We start from the raw sequence: 21850 nt of genomic DNA on the forward strand, positions 1-21850 counted from the left end.
TCACAGCTTCTGAGGGGGGTGGTTGGCAGGGATGGGAGCAGGTCCCTTCTCACTGCTCTGGGGTGTGAGATTTCTCTGTGCTTCAGCACAGGCCAGCATCAGAGACCAGCCAGTTCTTTGAAGGAGTGCTCCTCTTTCCCAGGCACAGACTAAGCAAAAGTTAATGGTTGGACTCAGTCTTAGTGGTCTTTTCCCACCTAAATGATTCAATGATTCTGTCTCCCCTAAAAGTGGTGTGGCTGTGCAATGACTCCATCATTCTCAGCATCCCAGCCAAGAGCCCCAACCCATCTCTCTGGGATCCCAGCCAGAAGAGAGGGAGGGGAAAGTGGGGCTGGGACTGCAGAGATGCCCCATGTAGAGATCAAACCTCATCTAGGATTGGTGTGCAATGTTCAGCCATGGCTGTGGAACCTGCTCCTGTTTCTCTCAAGAAAGTTCAGCCCCAGCTGTCATTCCCCTTCTCCTGCTTTTTTTGAAGTCAGAGAACTACGTGCATGGATCACGTCTCTAATTAATATAAATATAGCGAAACATAAATAATAGACATGCCTGAAATAGTGTCACTCCCAAGCAGGCAGGCAGACGCGTCATGGAAAGAAAATAAAAATGCTTTTTATCTGTTTTGGCATTTTTTTTGTTTGTTTGTTTTCAGCGGTTTGTTCTGCTCCTGAGGAAAGAGCAACCTTTGCCATGGGTGAAACTGCTTGAAAGACCGAGGTGTAGGGGGGAGGGAAGAGTGAAATGGGGACAAGGGTGGGATGAAGATATGGATGGGGATGAGGATGAAGGAGGGGATGAAGACAAGGATGGGGTTAGGGCTGGGGATGGAGACAGGCACAGGGACAAGAGAGCATCGGGGCTGCAGGGCAGTGCGGCGGGGAAGCGGGGGAAACCCTGCGGCTGTGGGGAAGTGGGAATTCATCACAAATGAGTTTCGTCGTGGAAACACGTCTCCCGCCGCCCCCGCAGCCGGCTGCTGCTCCGGGCGGGGGCGCGGTCGGGGCCGCCGGGCTCTTCCCTCCAACCCCTCCTCCTCCTCCTCATCCTCCTCCTCCTCCCGGCCCGGCCGCCCGGTGCCGGCGGAGGCGGAGCGGATCGGAGCGGCGGGGCGGGCCGGTTCGCATCCTCCATCCCCGCCCCGCCGGGAGCCGCCGGCACCGCCGATCCCGGGCTGGGCAGCGCTCCCGCGGTCTGTGCAGCTCTCCCGGCATCGCCAGCCCAGGACTGTGCATCGCTCCCAGGATCTGTGCAGCGCTCCCGGGCTCGGTGCGGCGCTCCCGGCACCGCCAGCCCCGCAGCCGCCGGCCGGTCCCGCCGATGGCACCGCGCTGCCGCCGCCAAGTAAGGGGACAGCGCTGGGGGGACGCGGGGCTGGGCGGGGACCCCGCTGGGCTCATCACCCCTTTCCGTCGTGGGCAAATCCCCCACGCGGGACCCGCTCGGAGTCCGTGACCCTCTCCCGGGTCTCCCTGACCCCTTCCCGAGCGGTGCAGGGAGCGGTGCAGGCGCCGAGGGAATGGGGCAGCGCTGGGCTTGGGGTATTGGGGTTCCCAGGCGTGGGAAAAGCTTCCCGAAGGGTGGAGAAAGGAAAGGGCAGCGATCCTTGTCCCCAGGGTGAGGAGGATGGCAGCCAGCACCAGGAGGCTACAGCACCCTCGGTGTCACAGAGTGTGTTGGTTCTCAGCCTGGCTGTAAAAGCACCCGACCTTTGGCTGGGCAGAAGAACAGCCCAATCCAGCTGTTCCCGTGTGTTGCCAGGCCGGAAAAGCTCGTCAGTGTCTTTTCTTGTTAAGTAAAAATTGCCGGGGCCGTTGGTTTTTGGAAGGCAGCAGGAGTGAGGTGGTGCTCGTGTGGCTGGCCTGGGGAAGGGGCTGATGTGACTTGTTCTGCAGGTTGTGTTGGGGATGAAAGGGAGGAATGTATTCCAAAGCTATCGGGAAGCAGTGTTATCCCACACAAGGTGTGGTTGTAACCCATGGAACTCACGGCCAAGGATTCCTGCAGGGAGGGAGAGCCAGGGCTTCTGTCTGACAGGTTTGTAGGTGTCCTGAAGTCCTGGCTTATAGGTGGAAGGAGATGGAGGTGGGATTCTGGGGAGGATCCCAGTCCTTGGGCTGCAGGGACAGCATTTGCTTCCCTGTCTGGTGTGGGAAGGGGCTTTTCTGTGGGACAAGGTCTTGTCTGACTGGGACCTGCAAGGACCATGGCTCTTGCTCTGAAGATATCCTAGCTCAGATCCAGCCTGCTCCAAGCTCAGCCAGCAAAATTGTTCTCTAAAAATCCATCAGCACTAAGTCAGGAAGTTGTTGGTGTCTCTGGGGTGTGAGCTGAGCTGTGGCCCTGGCGGGTGGGTGAGTTCCAGGGGAGGCTCTGCTGGGTCCCTGCTGTCACAAGGCTGAGCTGAGCTCTCCCAGCACCCAGCTGGGTACAGCCACAGCCCAACCCTGGGGCTGCAGGGCTGTCTATAGGCACCCCCCTCTGCCTGTGTCACTGTGGGGAAGAGCACAGATGCTCTGGACACCCCTGCCAGCACCTTTTATCACCCTGGTGCCACGAGGGTGCTCAGCATCCAAAGCAAAGTTGGTGTGAGGTACCTGGGCAGCGTGCCTTGCTCTGTGTGGTGGGTGGTCAGAAGGTGAGGACAATGTGTGGACAGCAACAGGTTTGGAGAATGGAAAAAGCCTTTCCTGAGTGTCCTCTTGGGCTGGCAACATGCAGGAAAGCGTCTTCTCCTGTCGCTGCAGAAAATAGTTTGAGCGTGACTTGGTTGGGGTTTGTTTGCTGCAGTGGGACAGGAGGGATTTATACTCCACCCACCGCCTCAGGGGCCTCTCCCCATCCAACACAAAAATAGGCTGATCTTTCCAAAAGATGGTGGGGGAGGCCTGGAAAATGCCATTCCTGCAGGGACCTGCCATGCTCCTGCCCCAGGAGATGTGGCACGTGACTGTGGCTTCTGCAGGCCCGGGCAGGGATGCAGGGAAGAGCCCAGCATCCTGCTGTGCTGTATCCCTCTGCTGCCAGGGAGCCACAGCTCTGCCCGTGTGTGTGTGTGCTCAGCAGGAGTGATGCCTCCTCGTGCCACCTCCTGCACCTCAAGGAGCTGATGCTTTTCCTCCCCAAAGGGCACCTGAAGCCATCTGTGGGGCATGTGCTGCAGCCCCATCACACTCCTGTGGTGCTGACTGGGGGCTGGAGGCTCTGCCAGCACCTGGAAGCTGCCAGCCCATCAACCCATTGCCTCAGCATGGGCAGGGTTAGGTGCCCATCAGTAGCTGTGGTCCTGGGGGACCAGCTGGGTGGCAGTGGAATGAGTCCTCCCCATCCCAAAGTGACCTCCCAGAGCACTGTGCCATGGGATGAGCAGCTGGGTCCTGGAAAACAGCTCCTATGCCACCCCACTGCTGCTTCTGGGAGTCCCCCATCCCTGAATACTCCACAGACAGCCCTTTCTCAGGGGTACTGACGTGTTCCACTGCCCGTGGCTCGGTCCTGCCCCATGTCCAGGCTCTGCTTACCCCGGGAGCTGGCCCATGGCTAACTCCTGCCTGGCATTTCCCTTGTTGATGTATTTCAGGCCCTACATGGCTGGGCCCTGGCTCCGTGGAGCTGCACCCACCGATGCTCTGGCAGCACCTCTTCCATCACTGGAGCTGCCAGCATGTTCCATGCAGCTTCCCAAGAGCTCCAGCACTGCTGATTCCCCCGGGAAGCTTTGGGAGGCTCCAAGGTGCCCCTTTCCTGAGCTGGTTCAGCTCAGGGCTGGCAGGGACACAGCAAGGAGGGGGACAGGGGCTGTGTCCCGGTGAGAGCCTCCAGGCAGGGTAATCCGGTGTTATTTGTAACACTAGTAGGGAGCTATTTTTAGCGAGAGGCAAATTTGATTTAATAGAACATAATTTGCCGCTGACAATTCAGAGGGCGGCCCAACGAGGAGCAGCTGGATTCCTGAGGAGGCTTTTTTCCTGCCCTTCCTGAAATCCAAGGCTGACGTGCCAGGAGTGGCATTTGTTATTCCAGCAATTGCTGGGGGAAAGCCCCTTGGGATGGCCCAATTAGCTCTGCTTTGCTTTCCTTCTGGTGCTTTGTGCTGCCCTGCCACCTGGCCCCAGGGATATTTTTGCTGCCCTGGGTTATGGGAGGGCTCAGTGCCCCCAAACTCCTCCTGGGAGCTGGAGCCAGCCAGGTCCCCCCCCCTTTGCCTTTTCTTCTAACTAATTCTGCACTCTCAGCCTCTCTGTGGGTAAGTTGAGGATAAAAAAAGAGGTTGTGATCAAATCAAACAGGGTTTGTGTGTGTTCCTGGGCTTTTCTTACTGAGCTCTTCTTTGGGACAATCCCATCATCCAGGAGAGGAGCAAACACCATGTTCTTGCTTGTGCTTTCATCAGGATGAAGATCCCCACAAAACCAATGCCAGTGTGGGCAGTTTTTCCCCAGCCATGCCACTGTTGCATCCAGCCTGTTCCTGGTTGGTGGCATGGGGACAAAGGGCTGCCAGGACAGTCACAGGCTGCAGGCGAGTTGCCAGGGGGCTGCAGGGCCCCAGTGAGGGTGGAATGGTGAGATTTTCCCCAGGATTGTGTGTTATCCCACCATGAGTGCCCCAGGGCACTGCTCCCTGCCCTGGCACAGCCATTGCTCAAGCCCCAGACCATGGAACAGGACCCCAGTGACTTTGTGCTGCTGGGAGGAAAGGACTGAACAGTGACATTTAACTCCAGCAAATGCATGGCCAGGGTGTGTTGGGCTCCTCTCTTGGTGTGCAGCTGGAAAACTCCTTGGCAGCCATCCAGACAGATGCTCAGCCCTGGGCTGTTTTCCTCAGGGGTCACCATCCTCCCCAAAGCCCCAAAGAGGGTTTGCTCCTTCCTCTGCCAACACCAGGCTTTGCCCCTGGGGCCGTATCTTGGTCTGGAGCATTTTCAGCAGCTGAATATAAAGCTAAAAAAGTATTAGTAGAGAAATGTGAAAAGTCCTGAGGATGAGGGGTGAAGTGATGCTCCTGGTGCACCCCTGTATGTGAATGTCCCTAGGGACTCTGTGTGTGGCTGGTGTGGCATGTGGGACCTGACAGCTCCCCTAAATTACTTGTTCATCATCTTAATCAAAGAGGTTTTTCTGTGACTGGAAAGGTGCAGCCAACTGGGGGACGTGGGTGCTCCCCAAACATCATCCCAAGCTCATCTTTGCTCTGCTTTCTCCAATCCAGTCCAGCTCAGGCTGGTGGAAACTGGGAGCCAACATTTAGCAGGGAAACAGCCCTGAAATGGAGATCAAACTCCTTGGAGAACAACCACCTCCTCCAAAATCCCTTGCCTGATGACCCATTCAGTTAAATGAAAAAACCCAAAACTAATACATTTTGAAGCCTATAAATGGGAGGGCTGGAGAGGGCCCTTTGGTCAGGGATTTTCTGTGGTTTTACACCTGTAGAAAAGAGAAAAACTGTCGATTTTCACTTACAATGATTCTCTGGAAGTAAACACCAGCTTCAAAGGTGCAGGAGTAAGCTGCATATTAATACTCTCTTGTATTCCCTGCCTCCAGTTTTTGCATCTTCTTTAAATAATCGTGCCCTTCCTTCTCTCCATGCTGGGTGCCCCAGAGGAAATGCTGGGGGTGACAAGTTCCTTTCCTGCCCAAGGCATTTGCTTGACCTCTGTGAGCCACACCCCGTGGCCAGTGGGAGTTGTGGCTGTTGTGGGTGGGTGGCTCCAGGCTGGTTTCATGGCACAGGAGGACACCAGACCCTGAGGATGCTCAGCCAGGTGCCCTGTGCTCCTCTTTGTGCTCACCCCTGTTTCACTGCAGTGGGAAAACACCCTGGCACCCCAATTCCAAACTCACACACCCACAGACCCACTAGTGAAGATGACTATCCCTGGGAACTGTGGCAGCAGGACCCAATCTGTGCCTACCCCTGACCCCCTCCTCTGTTTCTGTCCCCTGCAGGGAGAAAGGTGCTGACTGAAGGTGCTCTGAAGTTCTGGCTTCTCCCAGAACGATGCCAGCACTCCGAGAGCCCCCCGTGCCCCTGGCTGTGCCAGTGTGACCTGTGGCCCTGAGCCTGCTGTGTGGCACTGAGCCTGGTGGCCCCCAGCACATCCCTGCTGCCCAAAGATGAGTGATGGCATGTGGATCTCGCTCAGCCCTGCTGAGTTTGCCCAGCTGCAGCAGTACACAGACTGTGAGTACCCTGTGCCCTGTGTGATGAGCAGAGCTGCTTCAACCATTCTCCTGGTCTGGGCTGGGCTGGGCTGGCCAGCTCCCTCTCCTTAGTGTCCTCCTGGAAAACCAGGTGATTCCTTAGATTTTGGCTGGAAAATCTAAAATACCCCCAAAGCTGGGGTCCCCATGCCTGCCTGCCCAGGAGGATTTAAGCTGAGCTTTGGGGCTGGACACGTGAGCTCAGCTCAGTCCCTCTGAAGGCGGCTGGCTCCCACGTTCCTCAGCAGAGTGAAATGCCAACCAGGAGAGCAGACTGGATCTTCCCAAACACAGGAGCTGCTCCACAGCACGCTTTGGGCTGCCAGCCCTCTGCGGTAATTTTCCTCAGTGCTTGTGCAGAGCTGCTCTGCTGCAGCTCCTGCCGAGAAAAGGAGATTTGCAGCAGCACCAAAAGGGGTCCTGGAGCTGGGAGAAGCTGGAGAGAGAGCCTGGGCTAAGCTCAGAGGTCCCAAAGCAGGTCCTTGAGGTCCTGCCTGGCAGGGAGCTGGAGCGTGGGCGTGCTTTTTGCAGCAGTTGATGGAGAAGTGGTGCAGCAGTGGAGCAGGGCAGGGTGGGGCAGGAAAGCCACAGGATGAAGGGAGAAGGGGTGTAAAATCACAAGGGTGTTGCTTTGCAGAGCTGGCATGACCCTGGGCTGGACGGGGTGGATGGGAGATGACTGAGAGGCAAAGGGCACACTGTGAGCTCTCTGAGGCTGTCCCTGGGGACACATCACAAGGGTGAGGCTGGGGACAAGTTCCTGTGTTCCCCATGCTCCTGCCCAACAGCCAGAGACCTCAGGCAGGGCTGCAGGCAGAGCTGTGTGTGCAGTATCCCTCTCTGCATCTCGTTCTGCCTCTCTGCAGGATGATGGGCTTTGCTTTCCAGCCCATAAAGCACCATCTGTAACGCTGGACTCAGAACACTGATGGCATCTTTGTTTTGTTAATCAAAGTGTGGCCAGCACACTAGAGCTGCCTCCTCCCCTGTAGGATGGCTCAGCACTGAGCTGGGAACAGGATTTGGGGATCCCATGAGATGGATCCCTCTCCTTGAGTGCCCCAGACATCCCAGACTGTTGTGGTCCAGTGCCAAGTGCTGTCCCCAGCAGAGGGCTGGGGGATCAGACCCAGCACAGCCCCCACATGGAGAGAGGATTTCACAGTAATTACCAAGGCTGGTGTGTCTGAGAACCTTTTAAATGCACATCCCCGGAGGTGTGTGTGAAGGGCTGAATAGTCACTCACTTTCATCTTTTTTTCTGCTTTTCCCCTTTGGAAGGATGAATGTCCCTCCAGACACTCCAGCCCTAAGGACACTCAGCCAGGGAAAGTCTTTACTACTTTTGTGAAAGGACTAATCCAGTGATAGGACAGACAAGCTACACATGGGGAGGTTCAGATTGGATATTCAGGAAAATTTCTTCCCCAGAAGGGTAGTCAAGATCAGGCTGTCCAGGGCAGTGGTGAAGTCACCATTTATTTAAAAGCCTTGGAGATGTGGAACATTTCTATCTTAGTGGTGAAAACAATTGTGCTGGTTAATGGTTGGACTTGATGTTCTTAGAGGGCTTTTCCAACCTAAATGATTCCATGATTCTGTGAATACAGATCTATTTCTCTCTCCTGGCACCTCTTGGAGATACCAAAGAGCAGCCCAAGGCAGCTTTTGGGATGCCTGGGGCAGGGACACCCAGGGATGTGCTTAGCACACCAGAGCAGCTGGGACTGGAGTGTGCTCCACACCTTCCTGGCTTTGCTCTGGGTCTGGTGTTTATTTTCATACTGCTAGGAGGAAGTTCTCTCTATATGTAAATCTCCCAGGCCAGTTTTCCATATCTGCCCTGCCCTCTGAAAGTGGAAGGGGAAGCAGAGCATGGGTGCCTCTTCCAGGCACAGAAAGATCCAGAAATTGTATATCCAGCAGATGAAGCCCTCTGCCCTGTCAGGCAGCCCAGGGGGACCATGCTCAGCACGGTGCCTTTGTCTCCCCAGACTCCACCAAGAAGCTCAAGGATGTTCTGGAGGAGTTCCACGGGGACGGTGTCCTCTCGAGGTACAACCCTGAACAGGTATGGCCCTGTCCCCAGCAGTGTCCCCCGTGCTGCTGGCAGCTCCCAGCCCCTGCAGGCTCCCCCAGCCCAGTCCCACAGCAGGAAGCAGCCAGGAGGAGGCAGGGCTGCCTGGCCCCCATCTCTCCTCATGCTTTTGCTCCCTAGCCATCCCCAGACCATTCTCACTGCATGGCCATCCCACCCCACCCCAATGAGAGCTTTTTGGGGCACTGCCTTGCCAGGCTGAATCCAGGAGGGATTTATTCTCCCCCTCAAAGCAAATGACTTGGCCAGCATGGGGATGAGGCAGCTCTGTGCCCTCTCACTCTCCTCCAAAGAAGGCTGGGATTATTTTTTCCAAGCAGTGCTTTCAGAGGGATCTATTAGTGAGCCAGCAGGACAGAGCCTTCCATGGGGGCTGTAATCACTAGAATCAAGGCAAAATGAGAAAAATCAGTGGGCTGAACATGGCAAGGAGGGGCACAAAGGTACCCTGCTATTCCGTGGTACCAGCAGAGCCTCACTCCACAATGTCTCACAAAATGTCTCACAAAAGAAGACATTCCTCACACAATGGCAGTGCCCAGTGGGGGAGGAGGAGGCACAGAGTCCTCGGGAGGAGGAGCCCCCATGGGGCTGGGGCTGGGGCTGGGCTGGAAGGTGCCACTGCTCTGCCCTTTCCTGCCAGTCCCATTCCTGCCCTGGCTGCTGCCCTGCTCCCTGGCTCAGCCACACTGGCACTGGCCATTTCTGCTGCCTCTGGGTCCCTTCAGGTCACCTCCAGGCACTTTTGGGGAGGGCTCTGCAGCTGATGTGCCCAGGACATACAGCCCCACCCTCACTGCAGCTCATGGTGAACTGGGGCACCTCCATCATCCTCCTCCTCCTCTGTTCCACTCCCCAGCCCATCGACTACGAGGGGTTTTGCCTCTTCATGAAGACCTACCTGGAGGCAGATGTGCCCGAGGAGCTTTGCCAGCACCTCTTCACTTCCTTCAAGCGTAAGATCTGCCAAGCCTCCCCCGAGAGCCAGCAGCAGAGCCCTGGTGTGTCTCAGCACAGCAGCCTTGGTGAGCCACTGGCACTCTGGGGGAGCCTGGCACCCTGGGCTTGATCTCCCATGGGAATGGAGGGTGGGGGTGGCACATGAAGGGGGTGGCATCACAGCCCCATCCTGTCCCATGGGCTCCCTGTGCTGCTCCAGGGAGGGATTTTGATTCAGAGCTCAAATCACTCAGTGTCAGCATCTCCATGCAGACTGATTGACCTGTGCCTCTCTCAGGGGGGCTGGTGCCAGCACCCCCCTGCACTCAGCTGCACCCAGGGTAGCCTGTGCACCAGGCACCCATTTCTGCCTCCCCCACCCTTCCCGGGTGGATTCATGGCTTGTGGAGACATCTGCTGAAAGGACTATAAATTGCAAAGGGAAAGGGAGAACGTCTCCAGTCTGGTGATGGAGGAGCGCATCCTCCACATGCTCCCTGCCTGGTCCTGAGCACTGTGCTGTCCATCACTGGGGGATGTGAGCACTGCTGGGAGCTGCTGGGCCAGGCAGGAGGGTGAGGGGCCACCTGGGGGCTAGCAGCCCTGGGGCTAGCAGAGAGGCAAACACCCAGAGCCAGTTCCTGGAGGAAGAGCATAGACACCCTGATGTCACACTGCCCTTGGGCATGTCTGCTTTGCAGGGATCAATGGGAAAACCCTTCGAGGGGCTCTGGGAAGACACACTCCTGAGCCCAAGAGCTGCCAGAGCAGCACAGCTGAGCCCCAGCCAGCATCCCTCACCCTGGCATCCATCCCCAATGCCTCCCCCAGCTGGTCCAGATCATCCTCCCAGAAATCCACCACCGGCACCACTTCTGCTCACAACTCCTCAGGCTCTTCCAAGATCTCCTCTGTGTCTGTGCTCAGCCCTCAGTCACCAGGTGAGCTTGGCTGGGGCTCTGCAGGGGAACAAGGGCAGTGACAAACCCTCCCCAGAGTCTGGCCAAGTCCCCAGCGTGGTGGCAGTGCCCTCCCAAACTCACTGGGTTCCTGGCATCCTGACACCTTTGCCTGGCAAACTTAACAATCCCATCCCACAGAGTCCCCATCAGTCAATGTCTTAATTACCTGGCAGCATCTTGTAGGGAGGGGAAGTGGGGCCCCATGCCCTGCTAGCCCCTGAGGAAGGGCCCCTCTGCCAGGAGCATCCCTGCTGCTGTTGGCACAGGCATCAGTGAGTGTGGGCTGTCCTGGCACCCTGGCAAGCTGCCCTGCTGCCCACTGAGCTTCTCCCTCCTCCTGGCTGGGTGCTTGTTCCCAGTAGGGCACTTTTCCTGCTCATCCTGCCCATAGCTGCTGGGATGCAAGTGTGGGAGTCTGCACTCCAAGCACTGAGAGGCACTGCCCAGCCCTGCACCTGCAAGGGCACCCAGCCCCAAGTGCCCTTTGGATGCCCATTCCTGTGTCCCCTCTGTGCCCCAGCCCTGGCCCTGTCACTCAGTCCCAAATGGTTCCCTGCCCCAGAGTTGTGACAATTCCTGGTCCCATGTCCCCAGGCACGAGGAGCACGGAGAAGAGGTTGCCCTTCAGCCTGAGGAAAGGCCCCAGCTCCCTGAAAGCCACCCCTCCTCCTCCTCCCACCCCCGTGGCCCAGGTGGTCCACCTGAAGGACATTGTCTGCTACCTGTCCCTGCTGGAGAGGGGACGAGCAGAGGACAAGCTGGAGTGTAAGTGTGACCCTGGGGTCCTGCTCTGTGGGGTGTCACCTGCAGGGGTGACCTGAGGACGAGTGCAGGGCTGGACGCTCCATTGGGAAAAACACTCAGCATTCCCTTCTGCTCCTCCTGTCTGGCCAAGGGGCCTTGATACTGCACAGCCCTGGGCTCACAGCTCACCCAGCACTGTGCTGCTCCCACCCTGCAGCTCCAGCAGCCTGGAACAGGGTGCTAGGGGCACCCCAAGGTGCCCCAGTCATCAGCAGCTTCTCTCTTCTCCCCAGTTATGTTTCGCCTCTACGATACCGATGGGAATGGTGTCCTGGACAGCTCGGTGAGCCTTCCCTTGGGACAGAAATCAGGGGCTAATCAGAGGGCTGGAGACATGCAGGACACTGTTGGGGTGCCCACTGCCCTGGTGAGGTCCTCCAAAAAGGGGCAGGGATCTCTTTTTGGAAGGGAATGGTAAGAGGAAAGCAGCAGCTGGACTGCAGAGCTGGGGATCACATGCCAGCTCTGCTGCATCCAGCAGGAGAAAAATCCACCCACCAAGAATTGTAGCTCTACATCAGGTCATGGTATTTCAGGGAAGAAAAAAATCGTGCACAGCTACTTCTCCCATGATGTTTTCTCTTTGTTCTTTGGGTATTGCACTTGAAACCTGCTGCAAATAAAATCTGGTTTATCAGAATAGTTTTTCCCAAGGAAAACCCATTACAGATTTTCTTGCAGTCTTTTTCTGAAAAAAGAAGGAGCACCCATTGAGGACTGGGGTGTTACTGTTGAGGATTTTAGGACTGGGGTATCCTTGGGCATTTGGGGGCTTGAGGCTGGACTCTGCTCATGCCTGGAGCTGTCCCTAACACTGTCCCTTGTCTGTGTGCTTAGGAGCTGGATCGTATCATCAACCAGATGGTGCACGTGGCTGAGTACCTGGAGTGGGACTCCACTGAGCTGAAGCCTGTGAGTGCTGGGGCTGGAGGCAGAGTCTGAGCCCTGGGTGGCATCACCACATCACCACGTTCTGTCCCTCCTCCAGATCTTGAAGGATATGATGGAAGAGATCGATTACAACCACGATGGGACTGTGACGCTGGAGGAGTGGATCCGGGGGGGCATGACCACCATCCCCTTACTGGTGCTGCTGGGGATGGAGACAGTGAGTGTCCCCCTGGACAGCTGCTTCAGCAGGTCCAGCACAGCCCCAGCAACAGACCACAAACTCATACCACACAGCCCCACACTGGCCCTGCTGACACCCCTACCCTGCTCCCTTCACCCCCAAGTCTTTCTAAGCTTGTTTTTTGAGCCTGAGCAGGCTGGGCTTGCTCCTTGGATGAATATTTAATCAAAACCTGAGTACCTAAAATGGCATCTCCTCTTGTAGAGTGAGGTTTAAAGAGCAAAGGTGGGGTTGTTGGGATGCCTTTTATTTTTCTGTCTTGTTTTTTTCATCCTTTTGGCCTTCATTTCTTTCAAGTGCATCCCTGGCCATCAGGCAATAATTTCCAGGGAAAGATAGTTTTGCTCATGGTGTCCATGATTCCCCTGGAGAGGTGGGGTGGGGGACAGGATTTCTGGCAGAAAAAACCCCAAGAAAGCAGGGAATTTTAACTGGCTCCTGCAAAGCACTCATGCCTGGCCCCAGATGAAGAGATTTGTGCTTTTGTCACCCCATGGTGGCAGTGGCAGCTTGGCCCCAAATGTGAAGTCACCTTCCTGTCAGCTGCCAGGATCCTCTCTGTGACTGAGCTGTGCTAAGGCTCCGTGGGAGCTGGAACTGGATGTGTCCAGGGGAATGCAGTGGCAGGGATGCTCAGGGGAGCACCAAGAGAGAAGGGGAATAGGGGGAGCCCATGATCCTGCTGGGAACAAACTCCCAGAAACACCCATGGGGTTTCTAGGGGATGAAAAGTTGATAAAAATGATGGGCTGAGGGTGCTGGGGCTCCTGGCAGCAGGGGAGTGACCCCCTCACCCTCCACTCTGCTGCAGAACGTGAAAGATGATGGGCAGCATGCCTGGAGGCTGAAGCACTTCAAGAAACCTGCCTACTGCAACTTCTGCCGCACCATGCTGCTGGGGGTCCGCAAGCAGGGCCTCTGCTGCTCCTGTGAGTGCTGCAGCCCACGGGGGGCTCCTGCCACACCCTGTGTGCCTGGGAGGGAGGACTGCTCCTGTTAGTGCTGAGGTGCTGCAGGCTGGGTGGGGAGGGGGCAGCCCCCATGCTGGCACCTTCTTGGTGGCACTTGGGTTCGTGGTGGGGTAACAGCTGGTGTTACAGGGCTTTTCAAACCTCAGTGATTCTGTGGCTCTGTGATTTTTCTCTCTCACCAGTCTGCAAGTACACGGTCCATGAAAGGTGTGTGTCCAAAGACATTGCTGCCTGCATCAGCACCTATGTTAAATCCAAGAGGATCACAAGTGTGAGTAGGCAGCTGGTGCATTTCTGAGTGGTGTGTCCTGGCCCCTTGGTCTCCTGCTCTGCTTCCTCATAGCTTCTTCCCCTGGGTTTTGCCCCTCACATCCTGGGCAGCAGCTCATGGGCATTCCCAGCATCCAAAACCTTGCAGTATGCACCCCATCCCAGTCCCCAGGCACCTACATGACCCCCAGCTCCCAGATTTACCATGGCTCTGCATAAGGGCTGTGCAAGGGGCTGGATTGGATCAGCAACATCCCTGCAGGACAAACTTCCAAAATCCTAATGGACACCCTTAGCAGGAGGGAGATGCCTGTGGGTCAGTGGGTGCTGTGCCACGGTGTCCTCGTGCCTTGCAGGTGATGCAGCACACCTGGATCGAGGGCAACTCACCTGCCAAGTGTGACAGATGTCACAAGAGCATCAAGTGCTACCAGGGCATCACTGGTCTGCACTGTGTCTGGTGCCAAGTCACGGTGAGTGCACAGGGCTGGGGCTCATCCACAGTGCCTGCATGGCCAGCTCTGGGCTCCTGTTCTGAGGGGCAGCTGCCCAGTTCCACATCCCTTCCTCCTGCCCCTCCAGCTCCACAACAAGTGTGCCTCCCATGTGAAACCAGAGTGTGACGGGGGCCCTCTGCGGGACCACATCCTGCTCCCATCCTGTATCTGCCCAGTTGTGCTGGTAAGTGTCCCCCTTGTCCTGGTAAGTGTCCCCCTCCTCGCTGCCAGTGGTAGGGGCCCAGCAGGGCCATGCTGAGGCTGACGTGCCTCCCCTGGCTGCTGGCACTGCCCCTTGGGCAGTGTGGGCATCCATGCCTTGGTTCCCCAAAGGACAGGCAGTCCCACTGCCGGCGCTCAGAGAGTGACTCCCCTGCCAGCACCAGCCCCGAGGACAGCCAGGGCTTCAAGTTCAACTCCACCACAGTGGATGGGCAAGGGCTGCAGGTAGGTTCCTGCAGGTGGGCTCTGCCACTGAGGCCAGCAGCAGGCAGGAATTCCCAGCTGTGTTTTCTGCCCTGCAGATCAGCCCTCAGCCCGGGACTCACCCACTGCTCGTGTTTGTCAACCCCAAGAGTGGAGGAAGGCAAGGGGAGCGGTAGGTGGGGTCCTGCCTGGGAACAGCTTCCCCCTGGGGTTAGGGGCATCACTTCTGGTGTGGGAATCACCTGTGTGACAAAGTGACAGAATTCCTCTTGTCTCTCTGTTCCCAGGGTCCTCAGGAAGTTTCACTACCTGCTGAACCCACGCCAGGTGTACAACCTGGACCGGGGCGGCCCCACGCCAGGGTATGGGGCTGCTGCAGAACCTCTGCCCCCCTCCACCAGCCCCTGCTCTCCCACATCACCCCTTGTCTCTCCTGGCTTTCTCCAGGCTGAACTTCTTTCGGGACACTCCAGATTTCCGCGTGCTGGCCTGCGGAGGGGACGGCACGGTGGGCTGGATCCTGGACTGCATAGGTGAGCAAGGGACAGCTGTGCTCCTGCAGGGCATCACCCACCTGCATCCTGGTGATCTGCCACACTGGGGTGGTGCTCCTGCCAGCAGCATCATTCCAAACTTCTGTTCTCCCTTGCAGATAAGGCAAACCTGGTGAAGCACCCGCCGGTGGCCGTCCTGCCCCTGGGGACGGGCAATGACCTGGCGCGGTGCCTGCGCTGGGGAGGAGGTGAGCACAGGGCATTGTCCAGGGGGTGGCCAGCCCTTGGGGAGGGAGGACTCCTGGCATCCTGGGAAGCACTTCAGAGCTGCATCTAAGCCTGGTGCTTCCAGCTCCTTCCAAAAAGAGCAGCTGCTGCTTTCTGAACCCTCTGCAGCCAGGTCCTGCCCAAACTTTGCCATTTGGAGAGCCCTGCCTTTAGCTCTCTCACTGCTGCCAGAACGTGCCATAGCAGCAAGCCCCAAGTATTTGGCACCTGGCTATGCTCCCTTTCATCCTCCTTCATCCTCTTTCCCTTCCAGGCTATGAAGGAGGCAACCTGATGAAGGTGCTGAAGGACATAGAGCACAGCACGGAGGTGATGCTGGACCGCTGGCACATTGACATCATTCCTACTGACAGGGAGGCCAATGGAGACCCTGTCCCATCCACCATCATCAACAACTACTTCTCCATTGGGGTGGTGAGTTCCATGGGGCAGGAGTTGGTTTCTCCCTTCCTGTTCCTCCTTGCTCACTCTGCCAACCTCCCTCTATCTCCTGGCCCTTTTTTTAATGGTGGTGGTGTCATTTGTAAAGGCAGCACCAAGATACATAAGCAGACATGGGATCTCTATCTTCCCAGCAGGAATGTTGCAAGAGTGAGTGTGAAAGGAGCTTAAATAGGGTTCAGGGAAGTTTGTGGTTCCAAACCTGCCAAGACATCAGCAAAGCCCAACTTTGGTGTTTGGACTCATGTTCCCCCATGTTTTCCTGACCTAGAAAGGCTAGGGAGCTTTTGGGGGATGACAGCCCTGTGCCATGGGGGTTACCCCAGTGCTAGGGCTCAGTCCTGAGAGCAGGAGTGTTTTGGGCTGCAAGCCCCTCTTCTTTTCCTGGGAGCTTGCAGCATTTTTGTCCTGTGCTAGAGGTGCCACCATGGCACGAGTCACTCACCTGCAGGATGCTTCTGGGTTCACATCAGCTCTTGCTAATGCAGGTGGCATTTGGTGACAGCTTCTGAGTTGGACTGCCCTCTGCAGAAGGAGAGGTTGTGGTGATTTTCAGGAGAGCCAGGGCAGCTGTCAGGGTGCAGGGTCCTGGGGAGCCCCACTGCTCCTTTGGGTGCCTTCCCTCCCCTCTCATCATCCCCTCCATGCACAGCCCCTGTCATGGGGAAGGAGTGCAGTAATTGTGTCCCACCAAACAAGCTTTGGGAAGAGCCTGGCTGAGGGTCCCCCCATCACCTTGGGCCATCAATGACACTGTCATTGTGCCACAGGGACCAGTAGCAAGCATGAGGAGCTGAGCACCCTGTCCCTTTCTCTGCTGTCACTGATGTGCCTGTGCTCTCCACAGGATGCCTCCATCGCCCACCGCTTCCACATCATGAGAGAAAAACACCCTGAGAAATTCAACAGCAGGTAAAATTCAACACCCCTGAGAGCTGGGTGTGGGGGGACTGGTGCCCTGCCATGCACCAGGAAGGATTTTGTGTTTGACCAACCTCAGGGGACAGGCAGGGCATGTAGCAGATGTGGTGGGGGTCCAGGGCCAGGCATGGGATTTGGGATGCTGCTCCAAGTCCTGTGTGTTGTGGCAAGCTGCTGAAACTTGGCCACACACCCAGTTACGTTCATTCATGCTTTATAATTAGTATGGAATTCCAGGACAGGCAGGAGCAGGCCAGGCAGGGAGGGCAGGGCAGGCAGCAGGTCACAGCTCGTTCCTGCTGTGCTAAGGGTGCATGGAAATGGAGGATGGCAGGAGGAGCTGTGGCTTGTGATCCCCATCCCTGGGTTTAGAAATACCTGCCTGAAAAATCTCTGAGTGGGCCAAAGTGTCTGGCTTTGCCCTCAAATTCAGCCTCTCTGGGCTTACAGCCTCTCCCAGCTCCTCAAAGCCAGGCTCAGCAGCTGATGCAGGGAATGAGCCAGTCAGGGGGTGCTGGGAGGCTGCTGAGTGAGACATCCCCTCCATAGGGTGCCCTGTCTCTTGACAGCACATCCATGCCTTGGGAGCACTCAGCATCCCCATCCTGCCCCTCTCTTGGGTGTCAGAGCCACCCTCTGACAGCCCCCATCCCACCACACAACTCCCTAGGGCCAGGATGCCCCTGGTCCCTCTCCACAATGTGTCCTCATCCATGGCTCATGTCCCCATCACAGCAGCTCCAGACAGTCTCTGGCAGCCCATCCTGCTCCTGACTGGGGCAGGACACTGCTTCCAGGTGGGATACTGACAAGTCTCTGTGCCCCAGGATGAAGAACAAGCTGTGGTACTTCGAATTTGGGACATCAGAGACCTTTGCAGCCACCTGCAAGAAGCTCCATGACTATGTGGAGGTTGAGGTGGGTTTCCTGGTGTGGTCCCTGGCTCTAGCCATGGCGTGAAGGCTTTTTGGAGGCATTGCCCATGGATCCCTCAGCTGTTTGGGGAGAGGGAGGCATCATGGCTTTGGCCCCTTGCTGTGGCAGAAGGAGATGATGGCAAGCAGGACCCCCTTATTCCACCCCACAGCACTCTCTACAAAGCCAGAAGAATAACCCTGTATTCCCCACTTCCAGCTGTACTTGAGAGCATGCCTGGAACATTCTCCCTGTGAATTCCCAGCCCTCATTGGCTGACATGGAAACAGCCTTTAATTAGAGCTGGGAGGAGGGCCCGTGGTTGCTAAGAGCACTGTCACTTCTCTGTGCTGGGATCTGGGCTGTAAACTTCCTCTCTCCCTATCTCTGGGCAATCCACCCTTTTATAACTTAGGCTGGAGGGTGAGGGGAGAAAACAGCACTTGCTGCAAGAGGTGGTGGGAGTCAGAGCAGGTGGTGGGTGCAGGGTGCTGCTGGTGGGGAGAGAGCAGAGATGTGTGGCCACGGGCAGAGGGATTTTGAGTTTCTTCCCTTCCCAAAGCCTGGGGTGGGTAGACTTGTGGGAAGGGGCAGGACCAGCATCACAACCATCTCACCCCCTTCCCCATCCATGCAGCAGTGTCCCAGGGTGGATAAAATCTGTGTTTGTGTAGCTGAATGCTGCAGGAGATGGGCATGAGGTGCCCCCCTCTCCTTCTGGGGGTGCTCCCCTCCAGCTGAGCCCACTGCCAGGAAAGTGTTAATCCCACAGTTGGAAGTTGAAAGCAGCCGCCTGTCCTCCCTCCAGCTCCCAGGCAACTGTCAGCCTTGCAGTGAAATAGCAGTTTTGTTTTGGAAATTGGCACTCATTCCCCCTTACAACTCCTGGAAATGAATTTGCTTTTTCCCCCAGCTGCAAATTTCTCCTTGCAGCCTCGCTGCCAGTCAGCTGCCCCTGCTCAAAGGGCCCATTGTGCCTGGCTGGCACGAGCTGGGGAGGCTGAGCAGGGAGAATGGCTGCTGGGCAGGCGTGGGCAGGAGCAGCTCCTGCAGCATCCCAGCATCCTGCACTGCTGGCAGCCAGCTCACTCCCATCCCAGCCTCCCTGGCAGGTGGGAATGCTGCCTGTGCTTGGGGATGATGCTGGAGGTGTGCTGTCCATCCCTCTCTTGCTTGGGAGCTGCTGCTCAGAGCACTGAGGTGTTTTCTCTTCCCACAAATCACAACATCATTAGGATGTATTGAGAATGGAAGGATTAACATCCTTTCCAAGCTTTGGAGGGAGAGCTCTTTCCTCCCAAACCAGAAGATTCCTGCTTTTTTGCTTTCAATGTGAGGCTAAAAATAAGATCCCCCAGCACCAGGGGAGGCATAAAGGATCTGCTCACTCTTGTGAGTGCCCAGCTCTGGTGTCCTCAGCACAGGCCAAAGGGCTGATAAAAATTACCTCTAGACCTTTGCTGAAGGAAAACAACCAGAATTGGAGCAGCAGAAGGGGTTTATTAGCCCATTTCATTCCTCTCAGCACAGTAAGTGAGAGCAGAGATGCCTTTTCACCACCAAAATTCAAGGAAAAAGCTGTGCTGGGATTTGCTGAAGCACAGAGTGGCAGGTAAAGAGCAGATGCCTCAAGGAAAATAGGAATGCTTTATAGGAATTCAAGCTGGATGGAAAAGTGGCTGCTTTCACCACAGGTATTTAGGAAGGGGATCCATGTCTGGGTAGCATGAGAAGATCTGAAGTTAAGAAATGCATTTCCATGGCTGTTGCTTTCAGTCCTGTGGGAAAGCTGCAGGCAATGGATATTTTAACTTTTGCAGGGAATTTTCAGCTGAGGCATGACAGCAAAGCCTGGGATGCCAGCTCTGTGTGCTGTGCTGTGCTTTGCTCTCCAAAACCTGACATTTTTCCCTCCGACACCTTCCCCTAATTTCCTCCCAGCCTTATTGCTAGTTTCCAAATGGCACTTGAAAACAAACTGGTTTGAGCTACTTTTTTGGGCAGCCAAACTTTACAGTCCTTTGAAGTCAGTTTGGATAAGGAGAGGGGGGGAAAGCAGGTGCTGGAGCTCCTTGGGTGGAAGCTGCTTTGGGGTCAAGGTGGTGTTGCCTCCCGTTTTGGGTCACTGAGTCTAGCCAAGGTTTTATGTGGTCCCCCAGGAATTTGGTTTTTCAAAGTAAAACTCCTATGGAAATAGAGGGGAGAGCAGCACCAGGAGTGTGAGCACAAGGAGCTGCTAATCACTCGAGGAAGGCAAAGTGGGAGGGTATTTGCATCTCCAGGCACTCTGTGTCACTGTGCTCAGGGACTCTCTCTGCTGTGGTGGGACAGGAGCTCCTCTGACCCCACCCCTGTACCCTGCAGTGTGATGGGACCCTGCTGGACCTGAGCAACACATCCCTGGAGGGCATTGCTGTCCTCAACATCCCCAGCATGTACGGGGGCTCCAACCTGTGGGGTGAGACCAAGAAACAGCGTGGCTACAACCGCCTGGGCAAGAAGGCACCTGAGAAACTGCCTGGCACCGTGGTCACTGATGCCAAGGAGCTCAAGTTCTGTGTGCAGGGTGAGTGCTGGGCAGCAGGGGAGTGTGGGGTCAGCACAGGGGCACTGGGTGCCCACCATCTCTGGAGCTGTTAGCAGATATGTGCCTTTTGGGGTGCCGCGGTGACCCCACAATATGGCAAAGCCAACTGTAGAGCTGGCACCAAGGGTTTTTTGTAAGCACCTTGCCAGCCTGGATGTGGATTTGGGAGCAGCAGGACACATGCTGAGCCCAGTTGGCACCTTGTACCTATGGGCAGGGACAGCCCAAAGTCCCTGCTGGCAGCATTCCCCAGGGGGGAGAAAGCAGCCAGCAAAATACACAAGGTGCCTGGGTTTTGCACCCACCAGCTCCCACAGGCTGGGGCTGGGGTGGGAATCTGCCCCCCTGTGATGTGGCTGCCAGGACAGCAGTGTCACATCCCAGACTGTCACTGGCTGTCCTTTGAGCCAGTGGCAGCAGGGAGCAGGATAGAGCACGAGCCAGTCCCAAAGGGACTGCAGGGGACAGCAGGTTGGTGCCCTGGGGACATCCCCACTCGTGGGTGGGTAAGAAGGTGTGGCAGGCTCAGAGGATTCCTCAGGGAATGTATGTGAAAGAGGATCCTGAAGCTGTGGCACTGCCAGGTGTCCTTGCTGGTGGCCCAGAAGAGCAGGATGAGCTGTGAAAAGAGGTGATACCCTGGGATTTGATATTCTGCCATGTGTGCTGGTTTCTGGGGAGCTGCAGCACCCCGGGGCACCCAGGCAAGGGGTGTCATCATTTGACACACTGCAAACAAACAGCCTAAGGGCTGGTGGGCATCTGGGCTGGCAGCATGCAGCCATGCAGGCCCAGGTGCTGTTTCAGACCAGCACTTTTGCTCCAAAAATTTTGGATAGTGCTGGAAACACCCAGTTTGGTGGTCTTGGGACACAGAGGACATCAGGATAAATCTCAGTGCCACCAGCCCTGCTGTGCTTCAGGACAGCCAGCAGCCCTGGTTAGTGGCCCTGAGGGCAGAAGGAGGGCAGGAGACAGGGATACCTGGGGATGGGCACCTGCTCAGATCCCTGTCTCCTGCAGACCTCAGCGACCATCTCCTGGAGGTGGTGGGGCTGGAAGGAGCCATGGAAATGGGGCAGATCTACACGGGGCTGAAGAGTGCAGGCAAGAGACTGGCCCAGTGTTCCTCTGTCATCATCAGGTATTTATTTACCTCCTTCACAGCTGAGTGCTCAACCCACAGGGAAACCTGACACCTGTGTCACCTCCTTTTCTTTGTGCCTTGCAGGACATCCAAGCTGCTGCCCATGCAGGTGGATGGGGAGCCCTGGATGCAGCCATCCTGCACTGTGAGTGCCCAGGGAGGGGACAGGGGCTGGCAGGGAATTGGGATGGGGCAGGAGGGGCACAGGGCACAGCAGGGTGGGACAGCCTTGGCTCCTGGTGGCAAAGCTGATGGATTTGGAGGGAGGCTGTTGCCCTTGCTGAGGGGTGGCTGCAGAGCCAGAGCAGCTGTGATTCTGTGCCCAGGATGGTCCTAGACATGCCCATTCCTTCCTGGGGGAGCTGCAGGAGGCTTCCCTACCATTTCTCCTCTTCCCATCTCAGCACTGCATGGACATGATTCCAGAGCTCTTCACCCTGGTGCTGAGCTGCTCCCAATTTCACAGGGTCACTCCTGAGGGTCCTTGGGCTGGAAGACCCTCTTACTGAGCTGAGTTTTTCTATTTCTTTCTAGGTCAAAATTACACACAAAAGCCAGGTGCCCATGCTGCTGGGGCCCCCCCAGAAGAGCAGCTTCTTTTTCCTGAAGAGGAGAAACCGAACTCGGGATTAAAGCATCATCCAAGGATGCACAGCCTGGAGGCACTCAGCATCCCAGGCACCTGCCTGATGCAGGGGTCCCCAAATGCCATCCTGTGGAGGGGACTGAAACTCCCCCTCCAAGCC

The 21850-nt window shown here is 56.5% G+C and overlaps 1 protein-coding gene across 2 annotated transcripts; it reads left to right on the plus strand.

Moving 5' to 3' along the window:
• The first annotated feature begins 1078 nt into the window (after window positions 1–1078).
• LOC306806555 (diacylglycerol kinase beta-like) lies at window positions 1079–21756 on the plus strand. 2 transcript variants are annotated; one of them, XM_079315400.1, is made up of 25 exons: window positions 1079–1344; window positions 5958–6192; window positions 8207–8283; window positions 9170–9335; window positions 9951–10190; window positions 10806–10976; window positions 11249–11298; window positions 11853–11927; window positions 12004–12123; window positions 12959–13076; window positions 13301–13389; window positions 13745–13861; window positions 13971–14069; window positions 14219–14332; window positions 14410–14483; window positions 14599–14673; window positions 14759–14844; window positions 14964–15053; window positions 15347–15507; window positions 16382–16446; window positions 17283–17373; window positions 19735–19936; window positions 20981–21101; window positions 21189–21249; window positions 21639–21756. In XM_079315400.1, the coding sequence occupies exons 2-25, from the start codon at window positions 6126–6128 to the stop codon at window positions 21735–21737; spliced, it is 2628 nt and encodes an 875-aa protein (XP_079171526.1). In that variant the 5' UTR covers window positions 1079–1344; window positions 5958–6125; the 3' UTR covers window positions 21738–21756. The 2 variants fall into 2 exon arrangements, with proteins under 2 accessions (XP_079171526.1, XP_079171527.1); XM_079315401.1 differs by having other exon boundaries at window positions 1148–1344; window positions 9170–9266.
• Window positions 21757–21850: the final 94 nt, after the last annotated feature.

Source organism: Erithacus rubecula, assembly GCF_903797595.1.
Source record: "Erithacus rubecula genome assembly, chromosome: 11".
NCBI classification, from domain to species: Eukaryota; Metazoa; Chordata; class Aves; order Passeriformes; family Muscicapidae; genus Erithacus; species Erithacus rubecula.